Below are 20003 nucleotides of genomic sequence, written 5' to 3'. Positions count from 1 at the left end.
CAGAGGGTAACTACCCTTATCAGGGTGAACACCGCATAAGGTAACTGTTGAACCATGATGTTGTACAGCTGAAACCAATATAATAATGTATGGCAACTATAATTTAAAAGAATGACTATAGAAAACAAGTTCAGGCTGCCCAAAATAAATTCTCTACATGCAAACATTTATACCAGACAAACAGTGAGTAACTGTAACTCACTTTTAACCAATACTACCACCAGACAGGTGGTCAATAAGCATTCACTTACATTTTCTTTGGCTTGTTGGTGTCCCTCTCCCATATTTCTTAAACTTGCCAAATAAAGTTTTTCCAAGTTCTTTATTTTCTGAGTTTGTGATTCTTTCCATTCTGTCCTTAGTTCCTCTGCCAAACGAGCTAATTGCTGATTTCTCCTCTGTTTTATATCTTCTCTTATCTGAAAAGCGATATCCCTTTCTTGTTCTCGAACCTAAAGAATGCATATTTGACAGATTATATGAAAAGAAGCTTACTTCACGTTTTCTGAAAAGCTACTTGGAAATTGGAACTTAAAAGAATTCTCCTCAGGTAGATCAATTTTCCCGAATATCCATATAAGGCCTACGGAAAGCAGAAAATCCAAGTCATGTAGTAAGTTAGACCCTCAAGACGACCTGTCCCTCAAGAACTACAAGTTCTCTAGCTTATATTAGCTTTTATCTTCTCCTCCCCAATCCAAGCACTAATAGGATTACCATAGTCATTTTAATAACCTAGAAGAAGTTAAAATGGTAAGGATGACCAACAAAATTTCTACCCCCAGTGAATATAGAGCTAGATGAGAAGTTCATGTTTGTGGTACATCATCCCCAACTCTAGAATGGTACCTAAAACATGCTTCCCAAGGACTTAACCATCTTACTCTTGAGAGACCTCTAGAACAGAATAATCTACAACTTCTTAATAAATGTGTTGCAGCAGCTATCTTTCCAACAAGTCATTGTAATCTTCCTACTCTAATCCTCAACAGTAACACCTAATTTCAAAAATGTTTAAAGAATGATTTTCAAATAATTATCAAGTCAAATAATCCCTAGCCTCAAACTCTTCATCTATTTACTCTTTCAGCCTATTTTTCAAATTCTCCAGAACTAGTTAATACACAAGAGCCAGGGCTCTTGTACAGCCAGAAAAGGGCTTTAAATGCAACATTTACAACTCTCTACTGTAAAAACACTAATAATTTGGGGAAGACCAAGAATTTGAAACTTTGCTCTAAATGAATCTTACCTGCAGCAATCTTAGTTTTCGTCTTCTTTCATAATCTTCTTTTAAAATGTAAGCTTCTTCATTAGGACTCAATCTCAGTTTGCCAGCATTTCCTACCTTTCTTTTCATTTCTGGGTACTTTAAAATATAAAGGTTCTGAATTACAAAAAGAAAAAAGAAAAATGTCCATTAAAATAGGACAGTGAGGAATAGAACAAATTTTAAAATGTATTTAAACACTTCACATTTAAAGGACTATATATACACACACGAAACAAATAATTTAGATAAACTAAGCTGAATTATATTTACAAGTAGCATTTACTTGGAAACATTTTCCTCCCATTGCAGCAGTGTTGTTTACCTAGAATTTTTGGGACCTGACTTACTTCTGATGGAGAGTTCCAGAGTCTACCTAGCTTAAACGTAAAAAAGCACAAAGACTTAAAAAAAAGTGTTAGGACAAATGTTTCACAAGTTTACAATGTTACACTTCAGAACTCTTATAACTTGTTCATGACCAGCAAGACTGCTGTCATTGTGAAAGTCTCCTGCTCCGTAGATTCAACTCTCAGTCCGCAGTGCATAACTTGATCACCAAGTGTCACTGTGCCATATGCATCACAGCAACCTGCAGCAATTCTTTAGTAATTATGATGGTGTGATTTTTGAAAAAATCAATGACCATTTAAAAAAATTTCTGAAAACAGTTCTGTTGTTTGGATGAATCAGGTGTTTCGCTTCTCAGATCTATTCTTTTAATGCTGTTGACATTCAGGTGTTCTTACTCTCCACCCTAGATTATAACATGGATGCTTAGTTGGCTTAAGCCCCACTTCTTCAGGAGACTCTATTTGTTTTTGCCTTGCCCACCTACAATGCATATTCCCTTGACACTCCCATGGGGACCAATCTGATGTTGTCTTGGTATTACCTTCCTCTAGCTTTTCATCTATTACAGTGAGCCTTTTCTAGCTAGATTCCTAACAACTGAAGGACAGATGTTATAGTTTTATTTTAATATTCAAATTAATTTAACAAATAATTACCAGGCAGTATTTCACATACTATGGATGGATTTTTTTTTTTTTTTTGGCTAGGAGGATTTAAAGTTATCTAATAGGGACTGATAGGACTCTGATGCCAAAAAGAAATAATTGCTTGCATTCGAAAATTGTTTCCAATGCATCCCATTCACTTGATTCACAGGGCTCTGATAAGAGTAGGTAAAGTGCTATCGTCCTCATTTTTTTGCAAGCTGGGGAGAGGCATAGAAAGAGGGAGGGAGACAGAGAATCCCAAGCAGACTCCAGGATGTCAGGGGTCTTGATCTCATGATTTGTGAGATCTCATGAACTGTGAGATCCTGACCTGAGCTGAAATAAGAATTGAACACTTAAGGACACTTAACCAACTAAGGCACCCAGGTGACCGTGTCTTCCTCAGTTTATAAATGAAGAATCAAAAGCCTTTTGGATTAAAGGACTTGACCTAAGTGGCGGGATCTGTTGTAGATCCAAAGGGAGAACCTGGTTTCCTTATTCCATACGGCTCCTAACTTTCTGACATGCTAAAATGTTTAGAATGAGGAAATTTTGGTTTAAACTAATTTTTTTTGTCAGTGGGGGCTGATAAACAAGTACTAAATGAAGAAGAAAAATGAGCAAAATTAAATTCAGTCCTCACAATTTTTCTGAAGGTCTCTGAAAATTCATATTCAAACCTGATAAATCTCATAGACAAAGTATCAAGGGAAAAAAGACAAAAAAGAGAACAGACTACAAAATTCCATTTATATGAAGCTCAAATCAAGCAAGACTAACCTATGATTAGAGAGGTTAAAATAGGGGTCATCTTTCTGTAGGGCAGGACACAAAGGAGCCTGCAGAGGTGCTAGAAATGATCTGTATTTTGATCTGCATACTGATTATGCAGTTGCCAGCACATGTAAAAATTCCTCACATGATACCCTTAGGTGTTACACCTCAAAAAAAAAAAGGCACACTATTTTTTCAGACTGTTTTGAGTACCTCTCATCTCATTTGCTTCAGGAATATGGAAAACATACATTTGTTACTTTTACCTCCTGAGATGTGATAGAGTGCCTTTTCTCTTGCATATAATTTTCTTAAACTTTTAACTAACTTGTAAATAATTTCAGATGTAGAATTCCCATATCCTGTCCTCTTTCCCAGTTCCTCTAAGTGTCAATCACAGCACAATGACCAAAACCATGAAAGAGCCCAATACCTTTAACTTATCTACAGACCTTACTCAAATTCTGTCAAGTATTCCACTAAGGTCCGTTTTCTGAACCAGTATCCAATGCAAGGACAACCCATTGCTTTCAACTGTTGTGTATCTTTGGATCCTCCAAGAAGCAGAGGACAAGACAGGATTAAACCTACAAAGGTTTTGTTAGGAGAAATGCCTGTGTGAGGGAAAATGGGAAGGAGCCAGTAAAAGCTGGGAGCACTTCAGACTTCCATGTAAATCTGACAATGAATGGAGAGAGGAAACTTTGGGCAGATGATCCCCAACCGGTCTAAGGGAGATTGATTCAATAAGACCTCTGAGGAGTTCTTAAGCGAAAATCCCTTATCTCTCAGGACCGGGCCTGCCTTAAGGTCCATGGCGTGTTCAGTCACTGGCCAGAAGCAGCCATGCAGATGGATTTCAGAATACAGGAGCTGAAGTTCTGTGAACTACATTTTCACAGTGGCTGAAATAGTCATGTCTCCTTTGACTCCTCTAATCTAGGACAGTTTATCTGGAGAGACTGTTGCAACTACATGTAAATATCATGTTCCTTATTATGTTTGCTCCTGAGTATCTACTGATGGTTGTTGTTCGAAACATTAACTGTGGCATTTGTCAAAAAGCATTTTCTATTTCTATTATTCCTTCTACACTTACCAATAGTAATCCTACTGTAAGGAAGAGTTTCCCCTGATCCCTTTTTTATTCATTGAATCATTTATTTGTATCATTTTTTTTTAATGTTCACTTATTTTTGAGAGAGAAAACAGTGTAAGTGGGAAAGGGGCAGAGAGACAGGGGGACACACAGAATCTGAAGCAGGATTCAGGTTCTGAGCTGTCAGCACGGCACCGATGGGGTTCGAACTTAGGAATCGCAAGATCATGACCTTAGCAGGAGTCCTAAGTTTAACCGACTGAGCCACCCGGCGCCCCTTTATCAGTATGGATTTTTAAAATCTGTGTATTAATGTTATCCAATAACAGAGATGATACTAACTTATCATTTAGGATTTTGTCCGGAGGATTAAATGGCACGTGGCATACTGTATCCACAAAATACTAGCCCAAAAGATTTGTGTTCAAGACTCATCATGACCATTTAACGCAGGAAGACACTGGCCAAGTCACTTAGGTCTCGTTTTCTTAAGCTGTACTGGGAGTCATAACATCTACCCCAAAAGGTTGTTCTGACGATTACATGACTTACTGAATGTGAAACTGCCAAATAAGTATAACTAAAGACGCAAACGTTCCCTTCTGTTTTAAAAGCTCAGCTGTGGCTGGACTTAACTACCCGAGAAATTAAAAACGAGAGAACCAAAAAAGAGCACGCTGTCTGCAAAAAACAATTCGAGGCAGAGCTCTTCAACGGCCACAAGGTTTCAGGCCAAGTCCGCGGGAGACCCGCGGGAAGGGAGGGCAGGACGCACGGAGAAGCGTTTCGTTTACAGCAGCAACCGCGGAGGCCTTCCTGGCCGCCTCGGATTTGGAAGCCCAAATCCTCGCGCTACAACATCCCGGGAGGGCGCGCAAGGCCACAAAAGAACCTAAGGTCCGGGAGCAGCCTGTCGCAGCAAGCAGCCGGTCTGCGTCAGGCCCCACCTCCAGTCCCCGCACTCCTTACCGCCGCAGGTCCGACCCCACGCAGGGCCCGGGGCCTTCAAAGCATCCCCTCCCAGAGGAGCGCACCTCGAGCTCCGGGGCTTAAGGAGTTCTGCACGGCCAGGCCGCGGGAAGCAGTCGCCTCCGTCACTCACCGGTGAATCAGAACCCGGGAGTCAGGAATCACAGCTCAGACAGAAAAGGCCCTGGCGCCTGCGGCCCACCAGTCCCCAACAGCCGTTTGTGCGCCTGCGGGGCAGCCATCGCCGACCTCCCGTCACTTCCGTCATTCAAACAGCCCGCCAATGGCTGGGCCAAGCCGCGGGAATCGGCCTAGTCCCGCCTCCCCCGAGGGCCGCCGGGACGGCCGCGCCGGACAAGCCCGCGCATGCGCATGCGCCAAACCCTACACTGGCCCGTTTTATTTCTCACACCGCTGCGGCTTTGAAGTTTGCTGCCCCGTTTGCCTTTCAATGCGCTCATTTTATAGATAAGGAGGCAGAGGTCAGAAAGTGGAAAATATTTTCCCAGAGCATTGAGGGTGACTTTAGTTTTAAGTCCCGTTATGAAGATGCCTTGGGATATATATCCTTTTGTGCACTGACCACACAATTTATTTGGTACCATTATGCTGCAGTGTCAGGCATCCAACTCGAACAACAGTGAACCGTATCATGACACTCTGTGCCTCCAGAGGTCCGATACCTGTAGAACATGTTACAAATATATTTACTATAAAACACCTGTAATCAGAGAAGGATGAGTGCAGGTTCGCATTTATTGAGCAACTATTATGTGCCGAGTATAGTGTGGTAGGTGCAGGGGAGACCAGGGTAAATGGATTATGGTCCCTATCCTAGATTTTGTAGCTTGCAGGTAAAACATCAAGAACCAAAGAATTAGAAAATGGGGTGAGGGGAAGGGGGAAGTTGCTGACATAATCAGATTAGAGTCATTGTGGAAAGGAGGCCAGAGAGAGTGAAGACTGAAAACTGAAGGCAGGGAAACCAATTAGGATACTATGACAGGAAGTGAAAGATGATCACATGAGAATGGAGAGAAGTGGGTAGATTAGAGAACAAAATGAGGCCAGACATCGGAAATTGGAAAGCAAAGGGAGGAAGAAATCAACCATGATGCCTAAGTTCTATGTTTGACAACTGAGTGGATAGGGAAAACAGCCTGCTAGAACTCAGGAAAAGGAGCCTGTTTGAGGAGGAAGTAGTGAGTTAAGCTTTGAATACTTTGAATTAGAGCTTTTTATGGGCTCTCTAGATAAAGGAATGAATTGTTAGAAATGTTCTGGAGGCAAAATTAGTAGTACTGACAAAGGATTGCATGTGAGGTTGAGGAAAAAGTTGAGAGTGAAATTAACCTCATAGGCCACTAATAATGTTAATAGTGGTGCCACCGACCAAAGGAGAAGTCAGAAGTGGGAGTCCAAGTGGGCAAGGGGATGAGTGTAGCTCTGGACATGTTAAACTTTACTTGCCTGTGGAGCATTTAGTTGTGTGCAGCAGTGGATGACTACAGTGGTAGAGAGCCCACAGAGCTGGGCTAGCATTTAGACTTGGGGTTCATTTCCCTATGAGTGATAACCAAAGTAGCAGTCGATGCGATCACTTAGTGAGGGTTTGCAGAGTGAGAAGAGCAATGAACTAAGGACCAAACTCTAAGGAACATCAAAACTTAAAGGGAGTTGGAGAAACAAACCGTCCAAGAACACGAAGGAGAAATAGTGTGACCCCCACCTCAGCTTTGCAAACAAGGAAGCTAAGTGAAGGGGAAATTCAGTGACTTGGCCAAAAGCACATGTACATGGAAGGTAAAGCCAGGACTAGAATTCATGTCCTTATTCTAAATACTAGAATTTTTCCTCCCTGCATCCCTTCCCATTTCCTGTCATGTTTATCTTGATGAATAATTGTATTCATTCTAAACATATTCTTTAACATCCTCAACATAGACTCATAGAAACCCTCTTATGCCAAACAAAAGAGGTGCCCATTATTTCATGCTATTGGCTAGGTTTAGTGCCCATCTTTTTCAAAAGTATGCTGTACATTTCCCATTATAGCAGTTATCAGTTCTTATTGAAATGAGCTGTTTATAGTTCTCTATTGATTAGACTCTGAGTTCCTCAAGAACCAGTAGTGTATTTTGTTCAGTTGCTGGCCACATAAATCTTCTTAAATGCTTGCTGAGTGAATTATATGCTCCACTTCCTCAACCTGTATCCTGGTCAGAAATTCCTCAATTGGAGATTTTGAATTAAGACTTGTTCTGTTTTCAATAGAAGGCAGTTAGGAATCAAAGCCCAGGGGCACCTGGATGGCTCAGTCGGTTAAGTGTCCAGCTTCGGCTCAGGTCATGACCTCGCAGTTTGTGAGTTCAAGCCCCGCGTCGGTCTCTGTGCTGACAGCTCAGAGCCTGGAGCCTGCTTCGGATTCTGTATCTCCCTCCCTCTCTGACCCTCCCCTGCTTGAGCTGCCTCTCTCTGTCTCTCAAAAATAAATAAAACACATTTAAAAAATTAAAAAAAAAAGGAATCAAAGCCCAGTGGGTTTAGAGTGAGAGCATCTGGTTTAGCATTACAACTCTGAGACTTTCTAACTGTAGAACATGAAGCCAATGAGCCCTAGTTTCTGGATTGGTTCTCTGTTGTTGTCAGTCAAACCACCCTCAAAGGCCCACAGGGGCTCACTCTTTGTGCCTGGCAGTTGACTCTGGCTGTCAGTGGAAGGCTCAGCAGAACTGGTTAATGGAATGCCTCTTTGTGGCCATGCCCCGGTGGGTTGACTTCTATAACTGAGTTTAAAAGGGAGTATCCTATGTATGAGTATTCCCAGAGAAAGAAAGCGGAACATGCAGGACCTTTTAAAGACAAAACTGGGAGGGCCTGGGTGGCTCAGTTGGTCAAGTATCGGACTTCAGCTCTGGTAGTGATCTAAGGGTTTGTGAGTTCGAGCCCTGCGTCAGGCCTTGTGCTGACTGCTCATAGCCTGGAGCCTGTCTTCAGATTCTGTGTCTCCCTATCTCTCTTTCCCTCCCCTACTCCTGCTATCTCTCTCTCTCTCTCTCTCTCTCTCTCTCTCTCTGTCTCTCTCTCTCTCTCCCCCCATCCCTCAAAAATAAATAAAGCATAACATTTTTTTAAAGACAAAACTGATAAGTAGTATAGTAAGTTCAGCCATATTTTATGAAATATCACAGGGCAAGCCCAGATTCAAGAGAGGAGAAATGAACCCTGTCTCTCAATGGAGAGAATGACAAATTAATGCCATCCAACACTTTTTTTTTTTTTAATACTTGACGTGCCCTCTTTGCAGGCTTGTTGTGAGACTCAAAAGGTATGAATCATGAGAAAGTTTTGCACACTCCAAAGAGGCATAGCCATGTTACGTGTTACAGCGGCTCTCTAGCAACTTTCTCTCCTCCCCTGGTATATGCCCAGGCCTCCAGGCCACAGGGGGAGGCAAGTGACCCAGACTGGGCAAATTACAGTCCTCTCCCTCCCTTGCCCCTAGGATTGACGAAAGGATGAGCACATGACCCACGTCAGGCTGATCAGAATGTTTCACAGAAATTTTTCTTACTGGAGCCAAAGGGGATGAATTTTTTCTTCTCTGGGCTAATCTTAGACTACAAAACTAGAGCTTCCCTAGCAAGGTTCCTAACACGTGGTAGTCTGAAAGAATGAGACTGACATTCATCTCAAACCCACAGAATCCTGAGTGTTCAAGTTCCTGGACACAGTCCATTCTCTAGTTTACTGATAGGAGCTATTAAATCCCCCTTTTATTTAAATTGCTTTGAACAGAAGTTCCTTTTTTTTTTTCAAATTGAAAAAGGCTGTCAATTTTATTTATTTATTTTTATTATTTATTTTTGAAAGAGAGAGCACAAGCCACGGAGGGGCAGAGCGAGATGGAGACACAGAATCCGAAGAAGGGTTCAGGCTTGGAGCTGTCCATGCAGAGCCTGATGCAGGGCTCGAACCCCTGAGCTGCGAGATCATGACCTGAACCGAAGTTGGATGCTTAATTTGCTGAGCCACCCAGGAACCCCTGATTTTATTTTTTTTAAGTAGGCTTCACACCCGGCATGGAACCCAATGCAGGCTGAACTCACGACCTTGAGATCATAACCTGAGCTGAGATCAAGTGTTGGACACTTAGCTGACTGAGCCACCCAGTTGCCCCTGTAGGTTTATATTTAAATTCTCATAGACAAACAACATCTGGGCATCTTGGGAAATAGTATCAAATCTTAGTTAAGATCTTGGACCTCAAGTCTCACTGCCTAGACTTAAATTTCTGGCTAAACAACTCTGTGACCTTGAACTAGTTCCTGAACCTCCTCAAAAGTCAATTTGCTCAGCTTTAGAAAGGATGTAGTGATAGTACTCAAAAGGTTGTTGTGAGGTTTAAAACCCTTAAGACAATGCCTGGCACAAAGTAGGCGATAAATGTTGTTTTTTGGCTTCTATTTTAATACACTTATTTCAGATGACAGGAGCCAAAACAAAAACAGAAACAAAGGCAAAAAAAAACCCCTTTAAATATGTTTATCAGTGTTTTGGTCTTAATTTTTAATTAGGTTCTTTTGTATTTTGTGGGCTTAGGTAGAGGTGTGTGTATTTAGCTTCTCGAGTGCTGTTCTCATCAGGAATGAAAGCTAGTGTGCAGTGATCAAGAGGAAGAGGTGTCGTAGGCAGTGAGGACTTTACTTAGTTTAGTTAGTTAGTGTAGTTAGTTGCCGTGTGATGCTGCCCCTCCTCAAAATGCAGCTGGAGCCCTCCAGGATTGGAGCCCTTTAAGATATTTCTCAGATGGTTAGAGTATTACTGCTCTGAATGCACATGAATCTTTGTCCACATCCAGTATGAGTATAATGTCAATTACAGGGGTGGGGAGAGAGTGGGAGAGGAGGGGACACTCTCAATAATCCTTGCACGTAAAATTCAGAAGAAAGGGAATCTCTGCAAGAACAGAGATAATCAACCATCTTACCAACTACTCTCTCTCTCTTTCTCTCGCTTACTAGCTTGCTCTTGCTCTCACTCTCTCTGGCATAAAAACCATGAGAGTTTAACAAGTAATAGTATCTCAAGAGGATAATTTAGAGCTGATACCAGCAGTGAGATTAAGAGTGCCCAGCAGGGGAGGAAAGATGGGCTGAGAAAGGCTTTTAAAAACTATAAATATTAAAAAAAAATTTTTTTACATTTATTTACTTTTGAGAGACAGAGAGAGACAAGCGTGAACAGGGGAGGGGCAGAGAGAGAAAGAGACACAGAACCCGAAGCAGGCTCCAGGCTCTGAGCTAGTGGTCAGTACAGAGCCTGATGTGGGGCTCGAACCCACAAACCATGAGATCATGACCTGAGCCGAAGTTGGACGCTCAACCAGCTGAGCCACTGAGGCACCCCTTTAAAAAATATATTTTTTTACATTTATTTATTTATAAATATTTTTTTAAAGGTGTGTGGGTAGTTCTGAGGTGATGAGGAACTGGGCCATTTATTTAAGGAGAATGAGAAATGAGAGGGGAGTTTGGGGAAGTTGATTGGTCTTGTTTCATATTTTAAGTCTTTTTTCAGCACATGGCTAATACAGTATTTATTAATATACTAATGTTATTAAGCCATTAGTGTGCAGACTGTGAGTTGCATACTTAAAAAGAGAGAGAAGTCTGGATGAAAAGTTGGGGGTGGGTGGGAAGGAGATTATGTACCACCCAGAAAAGCACACAGCCATTGAGGAGGTGACGTGGGGAGAGTTTTGCAGCTGGAAGCAGAAGATGTGGGTTTGAAGTCTGCTGGACAAAGAGTTAACCTCTCTGAGGCTCAGCCTCTGTCTGTAAAATGAGATAGAAATATCCAACATCTATTGGGCACTCTGTGTGCAAGGAAAATTACCCATCCTATCTTACAAAGCAGTTGTAAATATTACATTTTTAAAAGTTAAGTTGTAAATGTCCTACATAAAAGCATAGGCATAACTATAAAAAAATCATACTGCAGTTTGGCCATCAGTACAGGCTTGGGGCAGGCAATGTTCACACTATGGTGTATTGTTACTGCTGCTTGACCTGCTGTAGTTTTTTAAATGTTTATTTATTTGTTTTGGGAGGGAGGAGGGGCACTAGGAGAGGGAGAGAGAGAATCCCAAGCAGGATCCACGCTGTCAACACAGAGCCCGACTCAGGGCTGGATCTCATGAACCGTGAGACAGCGAGCTGAGCAGAAATCAAGAGTCAGACTCAACCAACTGAGTCACCCAGGCGTCCCTGACCTGCCTTAACTGAGTGAGCTTTATACACACAAATTGGCACCATTTGTTCAGAGTTCCCTTCATCCAAAATTATTTCCATTTACTTGTGAACATAATAGTAATCTACACCCTTGCTTCCCAAATTGAGGTCCAAAGATCAGAAGTGTTGGCAACACCCAGGAGCTTGTTAGAAATGCAGACTCTCAGAATCCATCCCAGAGCCACTGAATCAGAATCTGCACTTGAACTAGAGCTGCAGGCAATCACACACACACTGAAATCTGAGAAGCGCTGCTCTATACAGGGACCCATGGAAGGCAAAGTCAGGACAGAGCGATTTATGTCCAAGAAGGAATAGAAAAGAGGAAGCAAATTGGTCCCAATATGAATAAGTGATAGAGGCAGATCATGACACTATCTAAAATGTGGGTAGTGTTTTCTTTTACTGGTGTGGACCTTGGCCACGTGCTGGTATAGCTAGGTGGGTGGTCGAGTGAGTATACTGGATTTGGAGTTCTTACCTAGCTCTGATACTTACTTATTAGGAAATCAGTCACTCTGAGATCCCCATTTTACAAATGAGGAAGCCGAGACTCAGAAAGGTCACATCCTAGGAAGTGAGCACAACAGACTTCCAAATTGGGACTTTTTATTCCAAAGTGAAACACCTAAGCTTGATGCTATACTATATATTTTGAAGATTCTGGCAGACTCCTCAGTGCCAGTCTCATATTTCCAGATCTTATCTTGGTAGTACCGTTATCTGTTATCTGTTGCTGTTTAGAGTCATTCTTTTTGAAAAATTTTTAATGTTTATTTATTTTTGAGAGAGAGACTGAGTGCGAGCTGGGGAGGGGCAGAGAGAGAGGGAGACACACAATCTGAAGCAGGCTCCAGGCTCTGAGCTGTCAGCACAGAGCCCGATGCGTGACTCAAACCCATGAACCGTGAGATCATAACCTGACCTGAAGTTGGATGCTTAACCGACTGAGCCACCCAGGTACCCCTCCCCCGACCTTTTCTCAAATTCTTAACACCTTTCACTTTCGTTTTCTAGGGCTGCCATAATAGAGAACAACAAACTCAGTGGCTTAAACAATAGAAATTCCTTGGCTCGCAGTTCTGGAGGCTAGAGGTCTCAGATCAAGGTGTCAGCGGGGCCATGTTCCCTCGGAGGGGAAGGAGCTGTTCCGCGCCTCTCTGCTAGCTTCTGGCAGTTTCTTGACTTGTAGAAGCATCACCCTGATCTCTGCCTTCAGCTTCACATGGTGTTCTCCCTGTGTGTGTATCGATATCCAAATGTCCCCTTTTTCTAAGGACATCACTCAAGGACACCATATTGAATTAGGGCCCTATTCTACCCCCCAGTATGTCCTCATCTTAACCAATTATATCTGCAATGACCCTATTCCCAATAAGGTCACATTCTGAGGTGCTGGGGGATACAATTCAACCTAAAATACTTCCTCCTGAAGCTAGTGCAAGCGTGTGAAAGACATGAAACGACTCTGTTCCTTGGCTCGCCACTCAGGATTTCACAGGATAAAATCAGTTTTATAGCGGTGCAAAGTGTGCAGGATTTCTTGTTCCTTAGTAGTGTGGAACCAATGTTGTGTGACTTCTCCTCTTCCTAGCATGCCTCTGTGTTGCTGGCTTATACTATGAGCATCTTGATGAGAAGGACGGTCCTCAGAGTGTCAAGTATATGTTTGATATGCAGTAGGACACAAATGCCCTTCCCTTCTTCTCCATTCATCTACAATCTACCCATCTTTCAAGGCGAAGGTAGTTTTTTTAAATTTCTTTTTCTTTCTCTTTTTTCTTTTTTAATTTAGAGAGAGAGTGCGGGAGAGGGCAGAGGGAGAGGAAGAGAACTTTAAACAGGCTTCATGCTCAGCACAGAGCATGATGCCAGGCTTGATCCCACCACCCTGGGATCATGACCTGAGCAATCAAGAGTTGGAAGCTCAACCGACTGAGCCATCCAGGTGTCCCTAGACTACAACATCCTAATAGCTACCATTTTATTGAGCCCTTACGTTGCACAGAGTTACATGGCTCAAGTCACAGGCTGAGGTTTTTACTCAGATGTTTTTAATACTAAAGTCCGCGTTCCCATTCCTCTCTGTTCACGCCCTTGTTTTCCCCTCCGCCCTAATTACTCAGTACATGTTTACTGAGTCGTTGTGTAAACAATGCTGCATAATTCCTGTGTTTCTCTTCTAGCCAGCCATGATCCGACTATATCCCAAACTTTCTCTGCTCGACATAAGCAACCCTTCTACCTAGTTTTGTAATTATTTTATAACTGTGCCTTATCCTCTGGTGGACTGCAAACATTTTGGAGGAAACTGCCACATCTAATTTATCTTGCACCCCTACGGGGCTGGGTAGAGCACAGTGTTCAAACCACTGATGGCCCTAGGTATATATTTGATAATATACCTAGTGAAAGAATGTATGTATCCACAGACATTAGATATTCGACTGTTTTCAGCTCTGTGCTCTGATTATTATAATACGATATAGTGGGGTGCCTGGGTGGCTCAGTCGGTGAAGCGACCGACTTCAACTCAGGTCATGATCTCATGTTCGTGTGTTCGAGCCCCGCATCAGGCTCTGTGCTGACAGCTCAGAGCCTGGAGCCTGCTTCAGATTCTGTGTCTCCCTCTCTCTCTCTCTGACCCTCCCCTGCTCACACTGTCTCTCTCTGTCTCTCAAAAATAAAATTAAAAAAAACATTTAAAAAAGAATATATTATAATACGATGTAGCTTCAGAAATAACTGGGCTTTAATTCATTGGTTAGCAACGGGTCTTTTCCCTACATTTCTGATGTGATAAAACTTTAACCATGAGAGTTTCTCCCTGGCATACCACTTTTTATTTGTAAGTGAATGGCATTTGATGACTCAATATTCATTCAAATCAGTTGAGAATGACTGTCTCCACTTCAACACACACCACTTGCTACAGAATCACCTTCTCTGGAGCTCCTGGAGCCCCTTCTAGCAGTTTCCATCTCTCTCAAACCATGTGGGTTTCACATTTGGGCTTTTGTTGACACTTCTTTAGACAAAGCCCTTATCCTATTTCTGGGAGTTGAGTCTCATCTCCAATAGCTTTCCCTATATTTCAAGCTTCTGTGTTCTTTTTTTCTCCTTTTCTTTCTTTTCCCTCTGATCTTGGCTCCTAAGACTTCACTGTTGGGATTCTACTACTGGGATTTCACCCAAATCTTCTAATAGAGGTCTACTCATCTTACACTCTCTCTCTTTTCAGTTTTTTCTTTTCTTTTTAAAAAAAATTTTAATGTTTATTTAATTTTTGAGAGACAGAGCATGTGCAGGGGAGGGGCAGAGAGAAAGGGAGACACAGAATCCAAAGCAGGCTCCAGACTCTGAGCACAGAGCCCGACTGTGAGATCATGACCTGAGCTGAAGTTGACTGCTTAACTGACTGAGCCACCCAGGCGCCCCTCTCCTCAGTTTTTTTGAGAGCCTAAGGACTTCATAATCTATCCCCTGATGTCATCAAGCCACCAGGTCTAGCGCATGCTCAAAAAGACTAAATAACTTGCCTGGTATTACACATCTTATTAATGGTAAGAGTAGCAAAGTTCCCTACACCGACATGAATACACACTAACAGAGTAAAGAGAGTCACCTTCCAGGCTAGTTAAGTTTTGCGTTCCTTTCCTTCAAGACTGAATTTCCAGTGTTACTACATCAACTCCTGTTTTAAGGTACTACTCTTCGGTAAACAATTATAATTTTTGAGGGAACAGAGGAAGGATTTGGAGGAATCATGCCTTCTGCTTTTCATCCTTTCATAGCCAGAAGCCCCCTTTATGGTTCACCTGTATGGATAACTTCTCACAGACTTTCCTGACCCTTACCTTACTAAGTCTCATTCCTCCGGCTGTCTAATCCAAGCTCCAAGTTTCCCAGGCAAACCACTCCTTGAAGACATAGGCACAGGCTTGCATTTTCAGGTCTTTCAAAGCCTTAACCCAAGGAAGTGAGCAATGAGCCAGTTTTAGGCACTTTCTCACATGTTCCTGGAGGTGGCAGGACAGAGGCAGCACCTTGGATCTTTCCATTTCAAGTCCAATTTGGAGGCAGGGGGAAACTGGCAGAAATTATTATGTCTGCCACTAGAGGGCGGATTTGTCAAATTTTGAAACGTTTGCAGGCAATTGAGAAAACTAGGAATTTTTTCTTCCTTTCACAAATCTCCTGCATTAGACAGAGAAGAGAGCAGGGTCACCAGAGACAGGAAGAAGCAAAGGCAGTGCCAGTGTTATTGATAAGAGTAGGTCCCTGTCATCATCTTCTTCTGTAAGTGTGTAGAGCATAGTCGGACTGCCCTAGGGAAGGAAGCAAATGGGTAGCACATCAGGTACTAATAGCCTAAAATACTATCTATGTGCCCATATGTCCATATGCAGGCACCATGCTAGGCATTTTACCTACATTATCTTCTTTGGTCCTCACAACAGACTTCTGAGGAGGGGGTGCCTGGGTGGCTCAGTTTGTGAACATCTGACTTCAGCTCAAGTGATGATCTCAGTTCATGGGTTTGAGCCCCAGGTTTGTACTGACAGCAAGGATCCTGCTTCGGATCCTGTCTCCCTCTGTCTCTGCCCCTCCCCGGCTTGTGGGGGCACACACACACACACACACACACACACACACACACACTCTCTCTCTCTCTCTCTCTCTCTTTCTCAAAAATAAACATTTAAAAGAAAAACAGCCTTCTGAGGCAATTTTTAAGTCATTATTCTATGAAGAAACAAGGTTATTAAGATTAAAAAATATTGCTCCAAAGCAAGTGGCTAATAAATGACAGGTTTGAATTGATGTCTGCGAGGAAGGAGTTCAGTGGGGAAAGGAGAAGTCTTGAAAGGACCTGAAATTCAATGGTAAATTACCATTCAAAGCCTTTAAGAGGGCTTCAGGGCAAGGCATTTTCTGTCTTATGATAGGAGCTTTTTTTTTTTTTTAATTTTAACGTTTATTTAGTTTAAAGAGACACAGCACAAGTGGGGGAAGGGCAGAGAGAGAGAGGGAGACACAGAATCCAAAGCAGGCTCCAGATTCTGAGCTGTCAGCACAGAGCCCAACACAGGGCTCGAACCCACAAACTGTGAGATCATGACCTGAGCCAAAGTTGGCACTTAACCAACTGAGCCACCCAGGCACCCCAGTAGGAGCTCTAAGTGGAGAAAATACCTTTGAGAAAATTATATATGTTCTTTGTACCAAAAAAGTTATCAACACAGAATATCTAAAGAATAAGACAAAACAACCATCAAATCTTACCATCTAGATAAAGCATTTTTAATCATTTTTAGTCAGGATCCCACTATACTGCTTTTTGTGTGTGTGCGGATATGTTATCATGTAGATGATACAGAATCCTCGCTATCAATACTAATGATTGTGTTTTGTTCTATTGTACTTAGATCCCTTAAATCACTTATGCAGTTCTTATTGATAAACTTTTCATTAATTTCCATTTTTTACCATTATAAATAATTGTGTGACTGTTTTTTTGTGTCTATTTCTATCCAAGAGATACTCACTTTTGTTCATTGGATCCCATCTTACCTCTCTGAATTCCCTTGTCATTTTTCTTCTCTGCTGTATCATTTCTTTAGGAACAAGATATCAGGTAATAGCTCCATCTTTTGAAAACATCATCCCTGAAGTTACTCCATCTGTAGCTACAGCCTGTTCTCTTCTTTACCTAGACACCTAGAAGTTCTTGAGAACACTGTTTACACTTGCTAGCCTCACTTTCTACTCACCCTGCTTTCTCTTGAATCCACTCCGGTTGGATTTTCTTCCACAAACAGTTCTTGTCAAGGTCACCAGTTAGTGACCCAATGATTGGTCCTGCATTTGTATCTCTCTCGCAACATTTCACATACTGACCGTTCCCTTCTCTCTTGGAATTCTTCACTGGCCATGGGTTTTCTCCTATTTCATTGGCTACTGCTCTTCATTTGCCATAGTCACCTGCTTGTGTTTTCTGGCCTTCCTGACCTCTAAATTTTGGAGCACCCCAGTGTTCACATCTCAGACCTCTGTCTACATTCATTCCTCAGGTGATCTCATCTGGCCTCAGGACTAAATACTATTTATATGCCCAGACCTGTCCCTGAGCTCCAGATTCCTAACCCAACTGCCTCCCTGACATCTTTACTGTGAAGTCTAACAGACATCTCAAACTTGATGAGTTGAAAGCCCTTTGTTTCTCTGACTTCATTTCACCCAATTTCTCCTTCTGCAGGGTTTCCCATCTTGATAAATAGCATACTTTTCAGCCAAAACCTGAGTCATCCTTGACTCATTTATTTCTCTTATACCTCACAGGAAACTCTTATAACTCTATCAGGAAGTCCTGGCGGCTCTACCTCCAAAACATATCTAGAATTCAGCCACCTTCAACCGCCTCCACCTTCCCCTCCCCCATTATATTTCAGCTGGATTATTGTAATTACAACCAAGTGCTTATGCTTATGCTCTTGGCCACTTCCACCCTATTTTCCACCTAGCAGCTAGAAAGAGTCTTTACAAACTCATGTCATTGACCATCATTGCTCTGCTCGAAGCCCTCTAATTCTGCCTATTTCATTGACAGTAAAACCCCAATGGCCTTACTGTGGCTGACAAGGCCCTGAGTGATCTCAGAGCACTGTCCTCTCAGGTTCCACATCTTTACCCCTCCCCCACTCTGCTCCATCTCACTGGCTTTCTCACTGGCCTGCCTTCGCTACTACCCTGCCCTCTGCCTGGAATCATCGTTCTGTAGGTACCCCTACACCCTGCTTCTCTATCGCCTTTGAGGGTCTGCTCAGTGTCTCCTTGTCGGACAGGCCTTTCTAGTCACCCTATTAAGAGCAATACTTTCCATTGTGGGTTACCCTTACTTTTTTTTTTTTTTTGCCCTACTTTATTTTTTGTACCATTATCACCACCATTACCACCCCCACCCACACACACACATCAAACCCATAAACGATTTATTTGTGATTTGTCTCCCCTGACTATCATGTACGCTCCCTGAAGGCAAGCATTTTGTCTGCTTTCGTTTTGGCTAAAACTCTAACTCCTAATCTAACGCTTGACAACTAAAGGGCTCAATACATATTTGTTAAATTGTTAAATGAATGAATATTCGTCTTTTAGTGCAAGTATCTCCTTAGGGTAGATTTCTAGGAGTCGCATCACTGACTCAAAAAGTATGAACCTTAGCGTCCCTGACTTAGCAGTCAGTGAACATCCGACTTCCGCTCAGGTCATGATCTCATGGTTCATGAACACGAGTCCTGCTTTGAATGAGCCCCGCTTCTCTCTCTCTCTCTCCTCCCTGTCTCTCTCTCTGTCCCTCATGGGATTGTCTCTCTCTCTGCCCACCTCTCACTTGTGCCCTCTCTCTCTTTAAAAAAAGGTATGAATATTAAAGACACATTTGACATATTTCATCATTATTTGACATATTTGATCAATTTATTTTTCCATCAGGACCTGACAGTGCCATTGACTCAATGCTCATTAAAAAGGGTTTTGTCAATACTTTTCATCTCTAGTAATCTCATAGGGAAAATAATTTCTTTTCACTTGCATTTTGGGATTATTTGCATATTTTAGGTATAGATTTATCGACCATTTGTACATGCATTGTTTGTGTGAATTCCTAGGTGATGGCCCTCGTCTACATTGCCATGATGAGTATTTCCCTTACTGATTTGTTTCTTGTGTATTCAATCTTTTTTAAATTGCCAATATTTTTTCCTGTTTCTTATTTGTGTTTCATCCTTGTTTCAGGTGTTTCTGACAAAAAGAAGTTAGCAATATATTATGCAGTCAAATATGTTCATTTTCCCTGGTGGGTTTTGATTTCTCCAATAAGAATATAGTTATGTGATGAATATTTGAACATTGAGCTTGCTCAGGCTTTCTTAGTAATGTTTACTCCGGATATTCTTTTCTTGGAGATAAATGTCTTGCTAAAGTATTAAGAATCCAGGTAGAAGGAGGCAGTACGGTACTACCTGGCCCATCAAACATGTATTCCCAGGAACCTGGGGAGTAGGAACGCTAAACCAAGGCAAAGCACCGTGAAAGCAGTTCCCTGGGGAGCTGGGGAAAGGTGAGCTGCCACAGCTGTTAAACATCTAGGCACAAAGCAGGTGCCAGAGGCAGCACTTTGCGCGGCTCCCGGAAACTGTGCACTTACTGTATTGCTCCAAGGCGACACATGCAAATGAACCTAAGTACTTGGTTCTGGAGAATCAGAGCGGTTCGCCGGGACAGGTGTCCCAGATTGCAGAGCCGTGTAAGCGCTAGCTACTTCCCTCCCTGCAGCGCTGTTGACGGACAGCCATCCCACCACAGCGGGGCTGTACTTGTGCGCTGGGCAGGTGTCTTCCCAGCCACACTAGCCCTGTGTGTGTTGGGACTAAAGGTGTCCTTAGGAGCAGGAGCAACCCTCAGGTTAACGGGAATGAGGATAGAGCTTCCTATCCATTGTGCCACGGCTGTGTTAAGGGGTACTCAGGTATCTCTCTTTTCCTGGCCCTCCGGGCTGCCAGTATGGGACCTGGGTGGCCAGAGTCCCCACA

At 42.5% G+C, this 20003-nt stretch overlaps 1 protein-coding gene across 1 annotated transcript in view; it reads right to left on the bottom strand.

Moving 5' to 3' along the window:
* Positions 1 to 5373, bottom strand: part of CEP295 (centrosomal protein 295) — a 53808-nt gene extending 48435 nt beyond the window's left edge. Inside the window, 3 exon segments of the mRNA XM_029915643.1 lie at positions 252 to 452; positions 1253 to 1387; positions 5250 to 5373. Of these exon segments, the coding sequence (XP_029771503.1) occupies positions 252 to 452; positions 1253 to 1360 (309 nt within the window). The 5' untranslated portion in view covers positions 1361 to 1387; positions 5250 to 5373.
* Between the last annotated feature and the right edge of the window lie 14630 nt (positions 5374 to 20003).

Source organism: Suricata suricatta, chromosome 11 (genome assembly GCF_006229205.1).
Source record: "Suricata suricatta isolate VVHF042 chromosome 11, meerkat_22Aug2017_6uvM2_HiC, whole genome shotgun sequence".
NCBI classification, from domain to species: domain Eukaryota; kingdom Metazoa; phylum Chordata; class Mammalia; order Carnivora; family Herpestidae; genus Suricata; species Suricata suricatta.
The sequence above is the reverse complement of the archived record's forward strand: the minus strand, read 5'-3'. Positions and strand labels throughout refer to the sequence as shown.